At 48.9% G+C, this 17,716-nt stretch overlaps 1 protein-coding gene across 1 annotated transcript; it reads right to left on the bottom strand.

Moving 5' to 3' along the window:
* Positions 1-897: 897 nt before the first annotated feature.
* PRELID3B (PRELI domain containing 3B) lies at positions 898-8,862 on the bottom strand. The gene is made up of 6 exons (XM_032878880.1): positions 8,730-8,862; positions 4,901-5,069; positions 3,602-3,691; positions 3,129-3,199; positions 2,911-3,013; positions 898-1,114 (listed from the first exon to the last, which is right to left on the bottom strand). The coding sequence occupies exons 1-6, from the start codon at positions 8,759-8,761 to the stop codon at positions 995-997; spliced, it is 585 nt and encodes a 194-aa protein (XP_032734771.1). The 5' UTR covers positions 8,762-8,862; the 3' UTR covers positions 898-994.
* Positions 8,863-17,716: the final 8,854 nt, after the last annotated feature.

Genomic DNA, 17,716 nt, shown 5'->3' with positions numbered 1-17,716 from the left:
TCATGTGAAAAAGATGTTTTGTGGTCACAATTATTTCAAAAAGTAATTATATTCAAATAACCTGACATATCATGCTTTAGCAATTACAGAGCCATGATTTTGACACATGGCAATTTATAAGCTAGGCAAATGTGAAATGCTAAAAGATGTGAACAGCTGTTCTTCTGTTTAAGTTTAGAGTGCTGCAAAATCCCGGTAATGACTTTATTTTTTCAGTGAACATCACCAGCCCACGGTATAGCATACTAAGTCATAAAGTACAAATCCAAGGAAGGTAATACCTTTCCTAAGTTACAAAACTTTGGCAAATTAATACAGTACTCTTTTAACAGGCTAAAATCCCTTTTTGCTTGTTTGTTGGAGTCATGTATTATTTTAGTGATAATTTTCATTTCCAAAAATGTCATTTAAGTACCAAAACAAAAAACACTGTGGTTCTTAAGGGTGGTTTATAGAAGGGCAAATTATTTTATACAAATTAATATGTTTTCTCAAACTAGAATTTCTCCTTTCACAGAGCATTTCCTCATGCAAGCTCTTGCAGCTTACCATAGCAGGGTAATTGTAGGTGTTTAGGTGGCTCTGCTTTTTTCTGGGGTTGGTCCAAAGCCAGGTAGAGTTCCAGTGCATGAAAAGCTTTACAATTCTACCTTAAAGATTAAATATGGCAATATGATTTTCAAAGTACTTTTCAAAAATTGTTAAATTTTCACATAAATACTGCAAACCTCAAAATCAGCTGGTCATTTCAAACAATACTACTTTCAGATGATCCCGCTTATTTAGAGACCCTGAACCTTCTTTGTTTTAATCAGAAGTCCTACAGCTTTTCTTCGGCTTATTTAAAAACAAAACAAAAACAAAACAAAACAAAACAAAACAAAACAAAAAAAACCCTCTATCTAAAATACGGTTTTATTTTTTAAATAACAAATAAATATACGGTCAGTTTGCAGAGACCTGGGGGGCAGATGTCGGGTACTGATTTTCATCCTCATTTCTCCACAAACGCCGCTGCTGCCATCGGTGTTCTTATGCTCCCCCTCGCCGAAGCCGTCAATTCTTCAATCTCAGCATTTAATTTATGTATTACCCATTCCATTGCTTCTCGGCCCTTAAAAAAACCCAACACATCTATTGTTACCAAGTGAGAGCAAAGCACAAATCAAATAAATGGCACAACAGGAAGTAACAAGGAGCATATACAAGTATAACTAAACCTCGCCAGAATGGATGGTTTCTGTCCTTGTTCTTTCTTTAATATTACTTACCAAATATCGAATGCCTTGGGCAACTGGAAATTGATCTATAAACTCATTTTTATTTTGCATGCAAAAGATGTTCTCAAAATAATCTATAATTCAATGATCGTGACCATTTCATCTCTGATTAGAGTGATCCCTTTTTGGGGGATCAAAAGGTCAAACCCAGTTTTTTGGTTTTGGGGTTTTTTGTCCATTATTTTAAAGCAAAGTCCTGTATGAGGCCCTGGAAGATGTAGTCCCTAACTTCCTCTTCAACTGCTCTCTCCTGGTGCTTCATGCAAGTCCTTGAGGAAATAAGAAGCATTTCCCGCTTCTGCTCTCAGGGCCTTTGCACATGCAGCCCCTCTGCTGGAAAGGCTTCCTGGCACACCCCTAACAACTGACACGCCCCTCATTCGGCACTCAACGGAACACTCAAGAAATACTTTTACTGTGTACTTTTCCTTTCCTTTTTTTTTTTTTTTTAAAGATTTTACTTATTATTTGACAGAGAGAGAGAGACAGCACACAAGCAGGGGGAATGGCAAGCAGAGGGAGAGGGAGAGGGAGAAGCAGCAGGCTTCCCAACAAGTAGGGAGTCCAATGCAGGGCTTGATCCCAGGACCCTGGGATCTAGACCTGAGTGGAAGGCAGACGCTTAACCCACTGAGCCATCCGGGCGCCCTTACTTTTCTTTTTCTAATGATGTAATTAATGCTGCCTTCTTACGGGGCGCCTGGGTGGCTCAGTGGGTTAAGTCTCTTGCCCTCGGCTCAGGTCATGATCTCAGGGTCCTGGGATCGGAGCCTGCTTCCCCCCCTCTCTCTTCTGCCTGCCTCTCTGCCTACTTGTGATCTCTGTGTCAAATAAATAAAACCTTAAAAAGGAAAAAGTTGCCTTCTTAATACCACGAGGGCAGTGTTCCCTGCTGCATCCCTCGTCTAGCCTAACACTCTGTCTGGCACAGAGTTGGCATCTGTAAGTGTCTTCTGGCTGCTGAATGGCTGATTACATTAAACCTGTGTTATAATAGGAGTGCATTAAGAATCTCTTTCTCTAAACTTAAACTGTTTTAAATCATGCATTCACAAGGGGCAACATGAGTTGGGGTGGGGAGAGGTGGAAATGTCGCCCTCTCTTTGTGTACATAGCATACCCATCCTTTCATCCATCTACCCGTGGTGTTCAAAACTTTTCACGGTGGTGGTGAAGAGTAAAACACGCCTAAAACGAAACTGAGGGTTGCAGGGCAGAGAGGATAATGAAAAAGGTTGAGAACTGGTGTTTCAAACAGTGGCAATGACGTATCACCAAGCACTTCCGACGTGCTGGGCCCTGGGCACATGCATTCCGCACGTTACCTCATTTACTCCTCATGAGAGTTAGCAGCCCAGCGGCTGAGATGGCTAACTGATCTCCGCTTCTCAGATGGGAAACTGATGCACAGAAAGGTTAACTTAATTGTCCAAGTTGGAAGGCTGGGAAGAGTTACGGCTTGCGCACAAATCCCGGGGTGCTGCACTGCAAAGCCAGGGCAAGAAACAGCCTAGATGGGTTCTGAGCGCCCCGCGGCCGAGAGTCAGTTGGCCAGGACACACATGTTCAGCACTAAGCTCTTTCAAGATAAGAAACCCAGGAGGAAGCATCAGGGAGCAGTGCGACTTACTTTATTAGCGTTTGAAGATATCGTACTTGCCATGAGTCCTTCAAGGTAACTGCTGAGACTGACTCCTTTCACGGTGATTATGGCTTCTTGAGTCAGAACAGTTCTGGAACAGAACCCATTCACACAATTTCGGAATGACCTTTCATTTTTTTAAAGAAATATATGATTTAAAAAAAACTAAAGCACCCTGTAAGCTTTTCAAAACATTTTTTACTCACTTTTCTGGGTCCTGAGGATGTGGTTTGTATATAAGTCTCTCATCTACTGAAACCATATTTGTAAATGAAATCTACAGAATGAAAACAAAATAAATCATTTTAGAAACCACAATGAAAAGCATTGCAAATTAATTCACAAACCAAAAATCTTGCTAGGTAAATACACAAATAACAAATAACTTAAATTTCACTATTCACTGCTTCCTTTTTATTATAAAAATAATACATATAACCAAAGCATGACAGCAGTAATATGCACATGATCCCAAATTCATTTTATTGGGTGCTATCCCCTAGATACAAGAAGTGGCCTCACTGCTCCAGGGAGGAGCTGGAAAGAAAAATACAGCATATCACCACTGATTTCTTAAGCTACGCTCAAGAGCCTATATTCACCTGTACATCAACTATAAGAGAAAAAAAAAAATTAAGCTTCTAGTTTAAAATCAAAACAAAAGGGAGCCCACACTTACGTTAGTAGATTTAAGTTCCATTGTCTTCTCTACAGGATCAACTACAGAATGTTCTTGCACGTACGTTTTAGTTCTTGCAGCACCAATGAGCTAAATAAAACATTCACAATTAGTAATCAGAGGAAGAGGGATTTCTTAACAAGTGTATCAATATCTTATATGAAGGTAAAAATGTGTTAGTATCTTGAACCAAAAAATCTGTTTCGTAAAAAAAGCAGGAGGAATCAAAGGTCAGAAAGGAGGCCCATTTGAGGGTAACAGGAATTCACACACCACGAATGAGACGAGACTGCCAGATACAAAAACCCTTCCCAGAGGCAGTTAGCGACCAGCCCAGGGAGAAGTGTGCAGAATAAAGCGTATCCTGAAACCGCCAAGGTGTGACAATGGAGCCCGGAGCCTGAAATGTGGAAATTAGAATATTCGGGTAAACATGGCATCTGGAGAAAGGAAAGGTCCAGAATATGTCAATATTTTCCTAGAGCAGTCTTGAGGGAGAGGGTGCTGGGGCCTCGTTCTCCAGACAGACAAACAGCCATCTCGTGATGGAGGATAATAATGCATCCCACCCAGCGTCGCTCCTGTGCCTGAACCCCAGCCAACCTCCCGACCTTGCTCACTTTGGTGTCCCCACTGTCTCACACAGTGGTTTGCACAAAGGAAGGAATCAGGATGTTCCTGCTGAAAAATGTGTCCTTTAGTTTTCTGAGTGGATGTACCCTCCCCAAGGAGAAAGAAAACTGAGTCTGCTTATCATACCGGAGTCCTTTCACACTGTAATCCTCTGGCACTCCAGTTTCTCGTTTGTTAAACTGGCTCATTAAAGCCTGTTCCCGTGTAACAGAATAGAATTCCTGTTTTTAAATGTATAGGGAGGAGTCTCAGACCTTGGAACAACTTTGGCATAGCAGAGCATGTGAACACGCTCCTCACTTAGTGTCATGACCCATCACTGACCGCAGCCACTGTCAGTTAACCATTGCCACCATCCCATGGCTTCCAGATCTTACTACTGGTCTGAAGTGGCTGGCAAAAGCAGTAAAAGCAGAACAGAACTCCTTTTAGATTACAGAGCATTAGCTGGCTTCCTTCAGAAGGTTTTATCAGGCGCCTTCATGAAGACTGTAATAATATTTCCAATTCATTATACACTCATAACTCAAGTTTATTATAATACAATTTGAACTGATGCAAAAATGACATTCAGAATCGGCTCCCACAACCTATTTGAAATTATAATGTGGTTTAGAAAACTTCTCTACAGCAGTCACATTTCCACAGGAATAAAGACACACTTACAGATTTCACAATGGAAGGCAGTCCCCACTCTGTGCTGAGAAGTCTATGGCTATGCAGCTTTCCAGAGGGATCCACGTGTCTGTCCAGTACATCAACCCCAACCACGCTCGGGTTCATAGGGTTTGGGTATTTCTGCATTGCGGCTGTCGTAACGGTTTCCCATGGGTGGCTGCCGAAATGAACCAAAAAACAAGCATTTGAAAAATATGCATATAAATTAAACTGTTTTTATAACCCATCAAATCATTCTTTACAGTTGAAGTTTAATTAATTTAACCAGGGAAAATTATTTTCTGAAACACTGACTAAAAGATGATTTGGGGAGCTCAATTTCCATTTTGAATATGTACAGAATTCAGTATTTTCCCAGCACACAGGCTGTATGGTACAACTGAGGTCTATAAAGATATAAATAGCCTATAACACATTAGAGTTTCTTAAACAATCTTTCCTATTTACCCACGTTCACTTTCACATGTAAATTTTGTTTCTAAGAATCACTAATTTACAAAAATGCATTTAAAAAAATATGTTCTATGAAAACAAGCAGAAAAAAAATTGTTACTACTATGTCCAGTCCCAATTCCATAAAGCTATAAAGATGTAACGAAAGTAAAAGAACTTACAGACACCGTAAATTCTTCTAGGGATTACAAAAAGATCCAAAGTATTATTGATTTAAATACAGTAAATTAAAAATATATTTTTTTCTATATTACGGTAATAAATAACAGTGGCCCCTCCAGTCAATCTTTATCCATTGCTCTCCCCAAAGGAGTGATTCTGATTTGTTTTGAAAAGGTCACTCAATACCATGAAGTGTTTTTAAGGCGCTCTTAATATACTCTTTTCTCATATTCTCTCTTAAAATTATCTTCTTGAAAAAGCCCATGTGATGTACATTTGTTCACTTCACAACCTGTGTGAATGAGACGCCGGTACAAAAGCCATCCTTTTCAAAAGAGCCCCTTATTAAGGACAGTGAGTATTGGAGGTGACTGAGCCCGCCTGTGGTCTGACGCCACCCGATCTGCGCTCTTGTCTTCGTTGAAAGGAGAAAAGAGATCTGGAGAGAATGTTTCAAACCACACTTACCGATAAACCACACAGCATTACTTATTTTTCTAAAAGCAAAATAGGTAGGCCATTAATCCTGTTCAACTTCTCAGAGAATGAAGCCCAACAACTACTTCTTGCCAACAGAGGCACAATCTCAACACCATTCATTTCCCAGAACCGCGGACAACCAGCGACATTATTTTTAATGCTTTCATTTTTGCTATTAAATAAATGAACCTCATTCAGTTTTTAATCTCGAGCCTTATTCAGCAATCAATGCAGGTATGTAAGGGAGCTACTCCGTAAATCTGAACACTCCCCACAGATAGAAGTGATACAGGCCGAGCACTCAGACTGTAACCAAGGCAACTATCTAAAATGAAAATCAGATGAACCCTGTCCCTGTCTCCATCTAGTCATACACTAGTTAGCTGGCTTCCTTGCGCTTATCTCTTCCCCCCATCCCCTCTAAAAAATTAATAATTGCACATGGCTTCGGGGTGGGTATGTATTATTTGTAACACAGTCCTTCTCTACTTTGAGCCAACATGAAAACACTGGTGTTGCGTTAACTTGAACTAAGACTGCTTTATGAAACATAATTAGTTCAAACATTACAAAGGACGCATGTTAAGAGTCTTCCAGCAATTAATCTGAACCCTTCCGATCATGTGTGAAAAGACCCTACACCGGAAGATACTCAGAAGGACACCAAAGGGCAGGCAGAACCTTACCCACCTGTCCAGTATCTTCGCCTGTAAGATGAGGGAGGCGGACATTTAGGTGTACTTAACTCCAGCCAGGCAGCAACAACGTCTTGATTGACCTCCCGGTATGTAACCGATCAAAGAAGAGTGCGGGCACGCGGTGGGCATTCCTACTTGTTGAAGGAACCAATGAATGGCTTCCCCTGGATGCCGACTATATGGAGTCCCAGAAGGACGTGCTGAACGTGTATGGGTAAGACAGAGAATGAGGACGTTGATATTGTAGACAGCCGTGTCCTTAAGAAACACTTGCCAACAGTAAGATCTGTGAGGGGAGATGGTCACTTCCATTCCAGGACTGGGTCTGAGGAGCCCACAGGGCACGTGAACAGAGATGTCTGGTAAGACCTGAAAACACGGATCTGAGGTTTCAGAGAGGCTGGAGCCCAGGGTAAGATCCGGGCGCCCTAAGTACACATGTACCAGCTGAAATCCTGACTGAAAAGCCCAGATAACTGGGGGACAATCGGGATCAGGGCCGCCGCTCCCAGGGCACGTGCAGCATTGGTCTGAATGTGTCTGTCTCCAAGAGAAGGATCCCAGAGCTTTCATGGGATCTCAGAGAGTCTGTGGTGAAAAGAGTAAGAGTCACTGATGACATTCAAGACAAGAAGGCCACTACCAGGATGTCCCTGAACACGGACGCTGAAGGGGAAGAGGGAACGCTGGAGGGAGAGCAGGAGGAGAAGTGCCTTAGGGGAGACAGAAAAAGGAGATGCGAAGTCCAAAGAACTTCTGAAGCGCTGACCTCCGGACGGGACGGCCAGCGAGGAGCGTCTGTGAGCCCGAGGGCTGAAAGACTGTTACCAGACAAGACCGCCAGGGAGACGACAAACTCTCAGAGACCGTGAGCACTCCGGGAAAAGGACTCTTCCCCCTGACTTTAACGTTCCACGCTTCCCAGGGCCCCGCGCGCTCTTGCACGAGTCTGAGTCACTAAGTACGCAGGGTTTAAAACGTCTTTTAAAACTGCCCCCAGGAACACGGTTTAAAATAATCAAACGGTGGAACGAAAACACACTGTAAAGCTACGGAAGTCAGAACAGTGTGGCAACAGCGGCAAGATGGGCGGAGCAGGGCGCAGGGCTCGGAAACGGACCCAAACGTCAACCACCCCGGAGCTCGGGCGTTGGGCGACCCCGCGAATCAGCGACGGGAGGGCGGCCGGGCCCGTGGGGAGGGCGGCCGTCCGTCCACTGTGAGGACTCGCGGCTCCTTCACGCAAGGATTAGACCAGACACAGCCGCTTACACGCGCGTTCGTTCGCATCCGGAATCACGGACCCGGACGGGGCTGCCACCGACACTCAGCCGTAAGGACAACTGTGTCACTAAGAACCCCTCCGACCAAGAGGTGTCACTGAGCGTGGCCACGAAGCCCTGCGCGGGCCCCCGCACCACCGCCTTCCGCGTCTCCCACGACAGGCAGCCCAAGGTCACTCGGTATGCGGGAGCCGGCGCTGGACCTTGGACTCCCACTGCCACAAGGCTCCGCTCCTCAGGTCACGAACTGCCAGGAAAGTTTCGCGTCCCGGTCGCCCGAGCTCCCCCCTGGACGACGCTCCACCCCGAGGCGGCGGGGCGGCGGGACTCCCGACAGCACCCACGCTTCCTGCTCGAATCCGCGGGTCCCCGTCCCACCGGGTTCGGCCCGGCCGGGAGGGGCACCAGGGGCCCGTCACACCCCGGGTGCAGTCGAGGACCTCGTGCCGGGCGAGGCCCCCACCAGCCCGGGGACCTCCCCGGGGCCGGCCCGCCAGTGCCCGTGTCCGGACCCCCTCCCGGCCGGGGCGGCGGCGAGGCCGGAAGTCCCGGGCTCTCTCCACCGCGGGGGCCGCAGCCCGCGAGTCCCCGCCCACCCGGGCCCCGTGGGACTCAGGCCCAGCTCCCCCCGCCACTGGGCCCGACGCCTGGAAGCTTCCTGAGGGGCGCCCCGGCCTCGCCACCACTCCGGGCCCGAACTGCCCGTGCGCATTGCCGACCCGTCCCACGCCCCAAACTTACTCAAAGACGTGCTCCGAAGTCCAGATCTTCATGGTGCCGGCAGCCTGCGCGGTGTCCCGCCGGCGCTAGGGGACAATAAGGCAGAAAAGCCACGCTTGCCCCCGCCCCGCCCCCCAGACACCCCGTTCGGCCGCGCAACGCGCACGCGCCGTCGGGCCCGACGCGAGGGACGTCCCGACGCGCTGCCCCACGCCCTATCCCGGCCCAGGTTTTGCCCCAGCCTAGCGCGCGGCGCAACGAAACCCCGCCCCTTAGCGCCGGGCGCAACGCGCCGGCGCAGTTCCGGGGCAGCGCCCGGGGCCGCCGGTGTGGGCGCTGTGCTGCGCAGGCGCGGCACGCGGCCGGCTCTCCGCCCCCTCGCGGGCGGCGCCGGGAGCGCTGACCTCTGCACAGAGTTGGGTCGGTCCCAGAGGGTTCCTGGGCGTACTGGCCATGCTTTGCTCGCGTGCTAGTTCCCTTGCGCTGCCAGGCCTGTAGGCCCGCCTACACGGACAGTACTGTGCCGTGTAGTTGAGCAGATGTTCATGGCGCTTCCTTAAAACATTCCTAGAACTCTGAACATGGACTGTGGGTCCCCAAATATATCCAAGGAACCAACCAACCAGCCACTGCCCGTCTCTACCTGGACTGCGGAGGCCCCAAGTCATCAACCAACCGGCCACCGCCTGTCTCTGTTGAGATGGTGGGCGTCGCCAAGTCATCCAACCAACCAGCCACCTCCTGTCTCAGCCTGGACTGTGGGGACCCCGAAGTCATCCAACCAACCAGCCAACTAGCTCTGTGCTCATTCCTCTTCCTTCCGAGCAATTACGACCCTGGGTGGGTGGAAGACGTAGACACACAGAAACTAACACCAGGCTGTGTGACCAATGCCCGAATGAAGGGTGTATTTAGGAAGCTTGGGTACTAGTTGGAACAGAAGGGAAAACATGGCCCTGAGTTCGTAGATGGGTCTTATCTCAGATGTCACCCCTGAGAGAGAGCTCCCCCCATCACTCTTCCTTAGCCATCCTCCAACCCCTAGATCTTCCATCACAACATTCCACTGCATTTTTTTCTTAGCAGGCATCACTCTCTGAGATCCTTACTTGTTTAACTTCCACTTGAATGTACGTCCCTGAAGGCAAGGATAGGCAAGGATCTTTCCTGTTTGCCCAATAAATGATTTTCAGTACCTGGTAAATAGTAAAGGTTCAGTGATTATTTATTGAAAAATAAAATAATTATTTGTGAAATGAATGAATTACTGAAATCACGTATTTATCTGTTTTAACTTCTACTGGAATGCAAGCCCTCAAGGGTGAGGCTCTTGCCAGACTTGTTCAATGACTGCGGCGCCTACATAATTATTGGCTGCGTAAGTGAGTGAATGACTAAGAACTGAGGGGCAGGCAGGAATGCCACGTGACACCGTATGCAGGTTAGCCTTGTCCAGTGGACAAAGTGCAGGGCCTAGTTTTCAACTTGAGCCCTCCCTCCCCTCCTCCCCCTCCTGTCCCTGTTCCTGTCCCTAGCAGAACAATTTGCCATTTTAAATGATGGCTGTGGAACAAAATCTTTACCTCTGGTTACTTAGAAGCCAGTTAGAGGCACTGCCTCATTCTGGTTCCTAGCTCCTTTGATTGTTAAAAACAAACAAAAGCCAGGTTAATTTAAAAAGGAGAATAATTTTTTAAAAATAGCTGAAGTCCTTTATATAGAAAAACAGAAAAATTACATTAGGCAGGAAGGAAATAATATGGTTGGGTAGATGCTAAGTGCAATTTGTGGTACCTAGGACTTAAAAAAAAAAAAAAAAGCCCTGTGAAAGTTGGAGTGAATTCTTGGGGAGGTAATGCTTTAAAGGCGCCTGAGAGCGGCTCAGCCTTGATTAAGATGCGAAGTTAATGTTGCCAGATGTTTAAAACACTGGTTCAGGACCCGACAACACAGTACAGCCTGTCCCCTGCTATTCCTGGAGCTCCGTGAAGCTGTTCCCCATCCAGGATTCCTATTCTGTTTATTTTAGAGAATGCTATTCTTCCCTCTAGTTCAAGATTTCTGTTCTTCAAAGTCATGAACATGAAATGACACCTGTCCCCCGCTCATACTGTATCGGTCTAGTCATTTTACTTGCTACAGCTGGAGTGAGTGATGGGGACAGGGGCATGGAAGGATGGAGATTTAGGACCCAAGTATCTTTTCTATGTGTTTCCCGAAGATCAAAATGATAACACCTCGTACTTGGATTTAGAGAGCAAGACCCTGATGTAGGTTATCTCCCAGAGACTCATTTAGAAACACTCAGAGGAAACAAATGATTGGTTTTTAAATACCTAAGATTTGTATCACTGACTGTGCCTGTCACAGAAATAAGGAAATTATTAGCAGGTCATTACTTTGACTTGATATTAAGTAGGTGACTGGCTCTGGTGGCACTTGCGGCAGGGATGACACCCAACCGGCGGGTTTCCGGGCCCTTCCCTGTGCCTGGGGATGGAGGGTGGGGTGTGGGAGGGAAGAATGTAGATGTGATTCCAACCATCAAGGAACTTCTGGCTGAGGTTGCAAAACATAAATCAAGAAACTGCTAGAAGATATTTAAAGTGAAGATTGGGCGTTTGGAGCGAAGAGACCATGGCCTTGAACTGCAGTCACTGGGGCAGGCTTCACGAAAGATGGTGGGCAGAATACGAGGCTACTGGGAACTGCTGGCGGTTGGACCCCAAGACAGGCCCAATAGGACAGGAGGTTGAGGTCACCTGCCTCAACTTCCAACTGCGCCCCAGCTCCTTTCATGTCCTTCTGAACTTCACACGCCATCTTCCCCATTCTCTCTAACCTGCCCCATTGTTACTTAATTTTTTCTATCAGCTTCTTTGCAAAGACACTTATGGAGCTACTGTCAACAGAAAATTGGTATTTTAAAAATATACACTAAATTCCAAACTATTAAAACAACAAGCCTGTGGGCTCTTACTGTCTTTCATATACTCCAAAGTGGGGATGCTGTACTCTGGGGTCCATCTCCAAGCTTTCTCTATACTTTTTTTTAAAGAATATTTTATTAATTTGAGGTAGAGAGAGAAACCAAGAGAGTGTGAGCACGAGTGGTCGGGGGTGGGGGGTGGGGTGCGGAGGAAGAGTGGGAAGCAGACTCCCCGCCGAGCAGGGAGCCAGGGAGCCGCCTGGAGGTTTGATCCCAGCACCCAGGATCATGCCCTGAGCTGATGGCATACCCTTAACTGACGGAGCCACCCAGGCGACCCTCTCTATACTTTTTTGACTCTTATTCATCCTCTGCAAACTGCAAACCCCCCTTTTCCTCGGAGCCTCTGGGCAATGACCTTGATCTCTGAATTCACCGTGGACCTCTTCCAATTGCCTCCACTTCTGTTTAAAATGTTTTATATCCTCGGGACTCCTGGGTAGCTCTGTCGATTAAGCGATTAAGCGATTAAGCCTCTGCCTTCGGCTCCAGTCATGATCCCAGGGGACTGGGACCAAGCCCTGCATCGGGCTCCTTGATCAGCGGGGAGCCTGTTTCTCTCTCTGCCTGCCGCTCCCCCTGCTTGTACTTTCTCTCTCTCTGACAAATAAATAAAATATTCTTAAAAAAAGTTTTGTATTCTCATTAATCCTCTGTATTTCTTCTGCACTCAGAAATGTATTCTTTCCCTTTCTAACCTTCTTGCCTTTGCTCCCTTATTCATTCAATAGCCCCAGATCACCTGTTCGAGGCCGTTCCTATCCACACAGAGCTTATACTACACCGTGGTTCTCAACTAGGGGTGATTTCCTCTGGGAGACATGCGACAGTGTCCGGAGAACTTTTTGGTGGTCATATATAGGGAGGGGCTGCTACTGGTGTCTAGGAGGTAGACGCTAGGGATGCTGTGAACACCCAGGACAGAGACAGTCCGGGGCAGCCAAGAAGTAGCTGCCGACAAATGCCCATAGTGGGGCATTGTGGAGCCCCCGGCCGCAGCTTCCTGGCTCCTAGAATCAGCCCAGTCTTTCTGTCTGGACTCGATCTTGTGTCCTTCCATCCCCCAACTCAACTGAACTCTGTCTGGACTCGATTTTTTTTTTTAAAGATTTTATTTATTTATTTATTTATTTATTTATTATTTATTTGACAGAGAGAGAGAGAGATCACAAGTAGGCAGACAGGCAGCCGGTGGCGGGGGGGGAGAAGCAGGCTCCCTGCTGAGCAGAGAGCCCGATGTGGGGCTCGATCCCAGGATCCTGAGATCATGACCTGATCCCAAGGCAGAGGCTTACCCCACTGAGCCACCCAGGTGCCCCTGGACTCGATCTTTTGTCCTTCCATCCCCCAACTCAACTGAATCTTTGGTTACATCAGTCACTTGCTCTCCCCTGCAGGGCCACACATTTCCCCACCCTTGAACTTTGCACGTGCTGTTCTCTGGCCAGCACTTTCCCCTTGCTTGCCCTGAAGTCTTACTGATGTCTTGAGACTGTGTAAATATTCTCCCATGAGTGCCTCACTGATAGGCCTCTTCCCGAACTCAGCACAGCCCTTTGTGTCTGCCTCCACGCTCCTGCTGGCGTTCAAGATGCACCTTCTGTTGTGTGTGTGTGTGTGTGTGTGTGTGTGTGTCTACGGCTTAGTCTGTTCCGGCTGCTGTAACAAAATACCGCAGGCTGGGGGTTCTCTACACAACAGCTTATTCTCACAGCTCTGTAGGCTGCAGGCTGGAGGCTGGAAGCCCAAGAACAGGACATCAGCGTGTTCAGGTGGCTGTTTTCTTGCTGTGTCCTCCCCCCGAGGAAGGGCCAAGGGACCCACCTTGGACCTCTTCTGTAGGAGCACCAGTCCCATTCTTGAGGGCTCTACTCTAGTGACCAGAGCACCTTCCCAGGGCCACCTCCTAACACTGTCACGTTGGACACTGAGCTCTCAGCATGGCACTTTGGGGGTGGGGCTGGGGACAGATCCAGTCATTCAAACTGTAGCAGCTTCTGTTAGATGAACTGAGAGTGTCTCCAGTAACTTCTCATTTTTGAGTCCTTGCTGTCAGGCGGCCACGTGGAATCATGGAATCATCAGCACATGAGAACGTGCCCTACGAAGCCGAAGTCATCTGCAAACACCAGCCTGGCGCGTCACCTGCTGGGACCCCGTGTTCGCTGGTTAGCCTCTCCCTGGTGGTCCGCGGGCTGAACACAACCACGAGAGTGAAGAGGAAACTGCGGGAGAAGATGCTGGATCTCAGCAGGTCGCGGAGGGGCATGGTCAAGGCGCCCCCGCGGCACTGGACACCGCAGCCGCCCGCGGTGCCTCGGTGGGAACGAAGGCAGTTCGCCGCTGAGAAGAGAAAACCCACAAAGGGACGTAGATCTCGAAGCCAACGAACGTCCTCAGGCCGTCGTGTGAGTGGCTGGGGACTGGGAGACCCCATGGGAAGACGCTGGACTCACTGGCGGTTTCCGTGAGGGCCTCCTCTCCCGCCACGGAGCCGGGAAGTTCAAACGCACCGCGTGACGCGGTGCCCCGGCGGGTGGGAAAGACCGTGGAGGAACCGACCCTTGATTCGTGCTGGGTCCTAAGGCCTTGCCCAGAGTCTGACTTGAGCCCAGGTTGTGCGCGCGTGTCTCCTGGTGGACAGAGAAGCGTGATCGCGGTCCGCATCGCCCGCAGGGGAAGGGTTGTGCGCGGCGTGGACGGGCTTAGGTCGCCACGTTCCCCTGCAGTCCCCAGGCTGAGACCTCCGTCGCGCTCCGTGTTTTCGGGTCTCGGGGTCGGTGTCAGGCGGACTCAGTGGGCTGATTGGGCATCAGTTACACGCTACAAAGCGAGGGTTTCCCGAGGGTCTGGGGGGCGCCGACGTGCAGGCCGGGTTCGCGGGAGATGCTGGGAGTGTGGGCGGAGGGCAGAGGTGGAGGGAGGAGGCGCGGGGGGCGGGGATCCGAGGCTGACAGATGCCCTCCCCCTCGCGCACTTCCAGCTTTCCACTTGCTGACCCGCGGCCCTCAACGAATCGAGAGCCGGAGGCTGCCCGAGCCCGAGCCTCCCCTGTCCTGCGGCCTCTCCCATGCGGGGCTGTGGTGGGGGAGCACGAGGGGATTCCACCCGCCTTGGAAGAGCAGAGGGGAGAAAGCAGGAGGAGCCTACACCTCCGAGACCCCAGTCCCAACGCACCCCCCTCGCCTCCCCAAGTCAGGGATCTCACGTTACTTCTAATTAGGCAAGTGTCTCAGTCAAATTCTATTTCACTCCCATTAGCGACTGAAGATTTCGGGTAATTGAGCAGAACTTCCTATCCATATGCTCCCCCCCTTGTTTACCTAAGGATCTAACCAAGTGATGCAGAAACTCCTATCATAGGAAACGACTCTCTTCTCCTAGGAGGACTTGGACTATTCCAGTAACACATTGGCCTGAGAAATCAAAGGTCCTTTCTCCAAGCTGGATTGATCTGTCCCTGTTGGTGGTCGCCCCATAGCCAGGCCGCCCATCTCCAAACGAGCACTGGCTCCTGGCAGGCACTTTTGGGCGGACAGACTGCTTTGCAGGGACTCCCTGCACAAAAGTGTCCGCCTGGCCAGAGGTCCTCCCCGGGAGCATAGAAATGTCACCGTGGCCCACGTGCCCTGTGACCAGCAGCTTCTGCGACCATTCATGCTTGTCTGACGAGCTTTGTTCGGTCCCCATTACCCCATCAGGAGACGGGCAGGTGGAGGCGCTGCGCGGGCCACACGCCCTGTGTCTGAAGAATAAGGACCCCCTCAGGGCAACATCTGCGTGGCCATACTTAGGAGCGTTTTCCTTTTTTTTTTTTTTTTTAAACCCTTGTAAAGGACATTTCTTATTTGAAGTCACCCAGACAGTGGCCTGTTGTTTGGTGACCACGGCCAAAACAGCAAATTAACTCCGTGCCTCTTGTCTCAAAAAACGAGAGGGGGTACAATCTGCGCAGAGATTCACCCCCTTTCTGAGAGGCGTAATTAGGTTTGTGAAAGGAGACAGAGCCTGGCTTTTTGCTGTCTGTGGAGCTTGGCAGTCTCCCGCATTGTGCTGGAGGCAAATTAGTTCTCTATCTTTGCTGGAGGCAAATGGACCAATTCAGAAACAGATGAGGCCTTGTAGGGGGCTCTCCCCTTCCAAGTACCCCATCCGCAGGGGACCTTGGAAACGGGGAATTACAAATCCAGCTGCATCTCGGCCTGGGTCGGATTCAGACAGCTCCTTTTTTGTATGGCCTGTTCTTGCTTGACTTTATCTTGATGACCTTTCAGATATAACATTTCAGTGGCCAACAGCATGAACACCGAGGGAGAGAACAATTACAGCCACAATCCGCTTCCTGAAAGCTGTGCAGCTGACTACTGTTTCAAAAGACCAACCCCCCCCCCCCCGGGGTCCATCCCATTCCATAATGAGTGCTGGGCAGTGCTGTGAGATTAATGAATACCTGGTCTTTCTCAAGGGCAGAGCCCAGAACACATCACACAGACCCGCTCATTGGCCAATGGGACACCTTGCACAGGAAGGCGGTCGGGGCAATTATCCCCACTAGTCAAGGAGGGTCGAGACGTCGCAGTGCCTTTCCCATCGCAGGTGCCTTGCGCTTCCCAGCCGGACTCGTCGCTTAATTACTTGTGTGATGCACTTCCTGGCTGCCAGGTGGTAGGTGGCCCCGCCAGTCACAGGAGCGCACAAAGGTTGGCAGTCCAGAGTCCGACCTGCCAGGCTACCCTGATTCCTTCTGCAAGAAGGGGTGGGGGCGAGCCGAATGTTTTCCACTTGACCGGAAGTGCGATGAGTGCCTGCCGGATTCTCTTCAGAGATTTTGCAGTCCAGTCAACTTCTCCTTTATTATCATCTTCTTAAAAGGTCCGTGGTGCAGAAGTGCGACATTCTGGGCATATTGTTGAAATTGAATTAAAATCGAGCACAAAAGGATGGAAAGGTGGAAGAAAAGTCAGTTGTTGGCCATGAACCATCTTGTAAGAGCTGATCTGATCCTTTAAAAAAAAAAAAATGTGTTCATGGTCAAGATTCAGTTCCCAGTAAAGAAAGAGAGCATCCAGGTGTGGGGTACAAGCACAGGGCCAGTGGCGCAATGGATAATGCATCTGACGATGGATCAGAAGATTCAAGGTGTGGGGTACACTGAGGAGCTTATGAGCATGTGGATGGAAGGTTCTTGAATATGGGTCCAACAGGAATATTCGGATGGTATTTTTCCAAAGGCCTGGGGGTCTCTATACCAGACAGCCCAACAGCAAGGGCCTGGAGGGCCAGCAGATATCTCTCCTGTGCTCACCGGGGAACCTGTTGTCTTCTGTTTTGCCATGATATACCCAGACTGGCTGATTCAGGCGGTTAACAGAAAGAAGACTGAATTGGATTATTGGCATCCAAGATGGAGACCAGAACACTGGGAGGCCAGTCTTGCTGGCTGTGGGGAAGCACATCCTTGATTCACCTGAGCATCCTGTTGGGAAATCTTGAAGAAGAGATGCTATCGAGATATCCACTCCCATTCCCATCGTATGTTCTCCTACCTTCTCCCAAACAAATCAGCTGAAACAAAACAAAAGAGTGTGACCTTTCTATCTTTATGGGTGCTTCCTGACTGACTGAGAGAACAGAAACTCTGTTCATATCCAACATCATGTTGGAAATTTGCCAAGTGAATTTTCCATGAAGTAGAAACTGAACTCATCCCCTTCTAGACTACAAAGCAAGCGAAACCCCAGCATTTAGGATTGGAGGTGTACAGAGGCCTGCAAGAACCCAAGGGTTTGATCTTTGTTCTGGGGAGAGCGCTGCACAGAAGAACACTCTGGAGAGAATGTCTGTCTTCGTCACAGCTGTGTGTCCAGTGCTTAGCCCTGACCGAGCACAGTGCCAGACATCAAGTAGCTGCTCAATAAGCCATTGATGAGTGAATAAAGACGTGATAGAAAGTCCAACTCCAGCAGCAGGTGATGCCATGTCCTATTCATCAATGGGGTCAACGAGAGTATAGACAGGC

Source organism: Lontra canadensis, unplaced genomic scaffold, assembly GCF_010015895.1.
Source record: "Lontra canadensis isolate GAN:19392208 unplaced genomic scaffold, GSC_riverotter_1.0 scaffold65, whole genome shotgun sequence".
In the NCBI taxonomy this organism is placed as follows: domain Eukaryota; kingdom Metazoa; phylum Chordata; class Mammalia; order Carnivora; family Mustelidae; genus Lontra; species Lontra canadensis.
The sequence above is the reverse complement of the archived record's forward strand: the minus strand, read 5'-3'. Positions and strand labels throughout refer to the sequence as shown.

What these genes read in the sequence shown, in the direction of transcription:
- PRELID3B (XM_032878880.1), bottom strand. Translation starts at nt 8,761, where the DNA reads ATGAAGATCTGGACTTCGGAGCACGTCTTTGA. An exon ending in ACTTCGGAGCACGTCTTTGA is followed by an intron (nt 5,070 to 8,729) that starts GTAAGTTTGGGG and finishes TCATTTCGGCAG; the next exon opens with CCACCCATGGGAAACCGTTA. An exon ending in CATCCTCAGGACCCAGAAAA is followed by an intron (nt 3,014 to 3,128) that starts GTGAGTAAAAAA and finishes GTTCTGTTCCAG; the next exon opens with AACTGTTCTGACTCAAGAAG.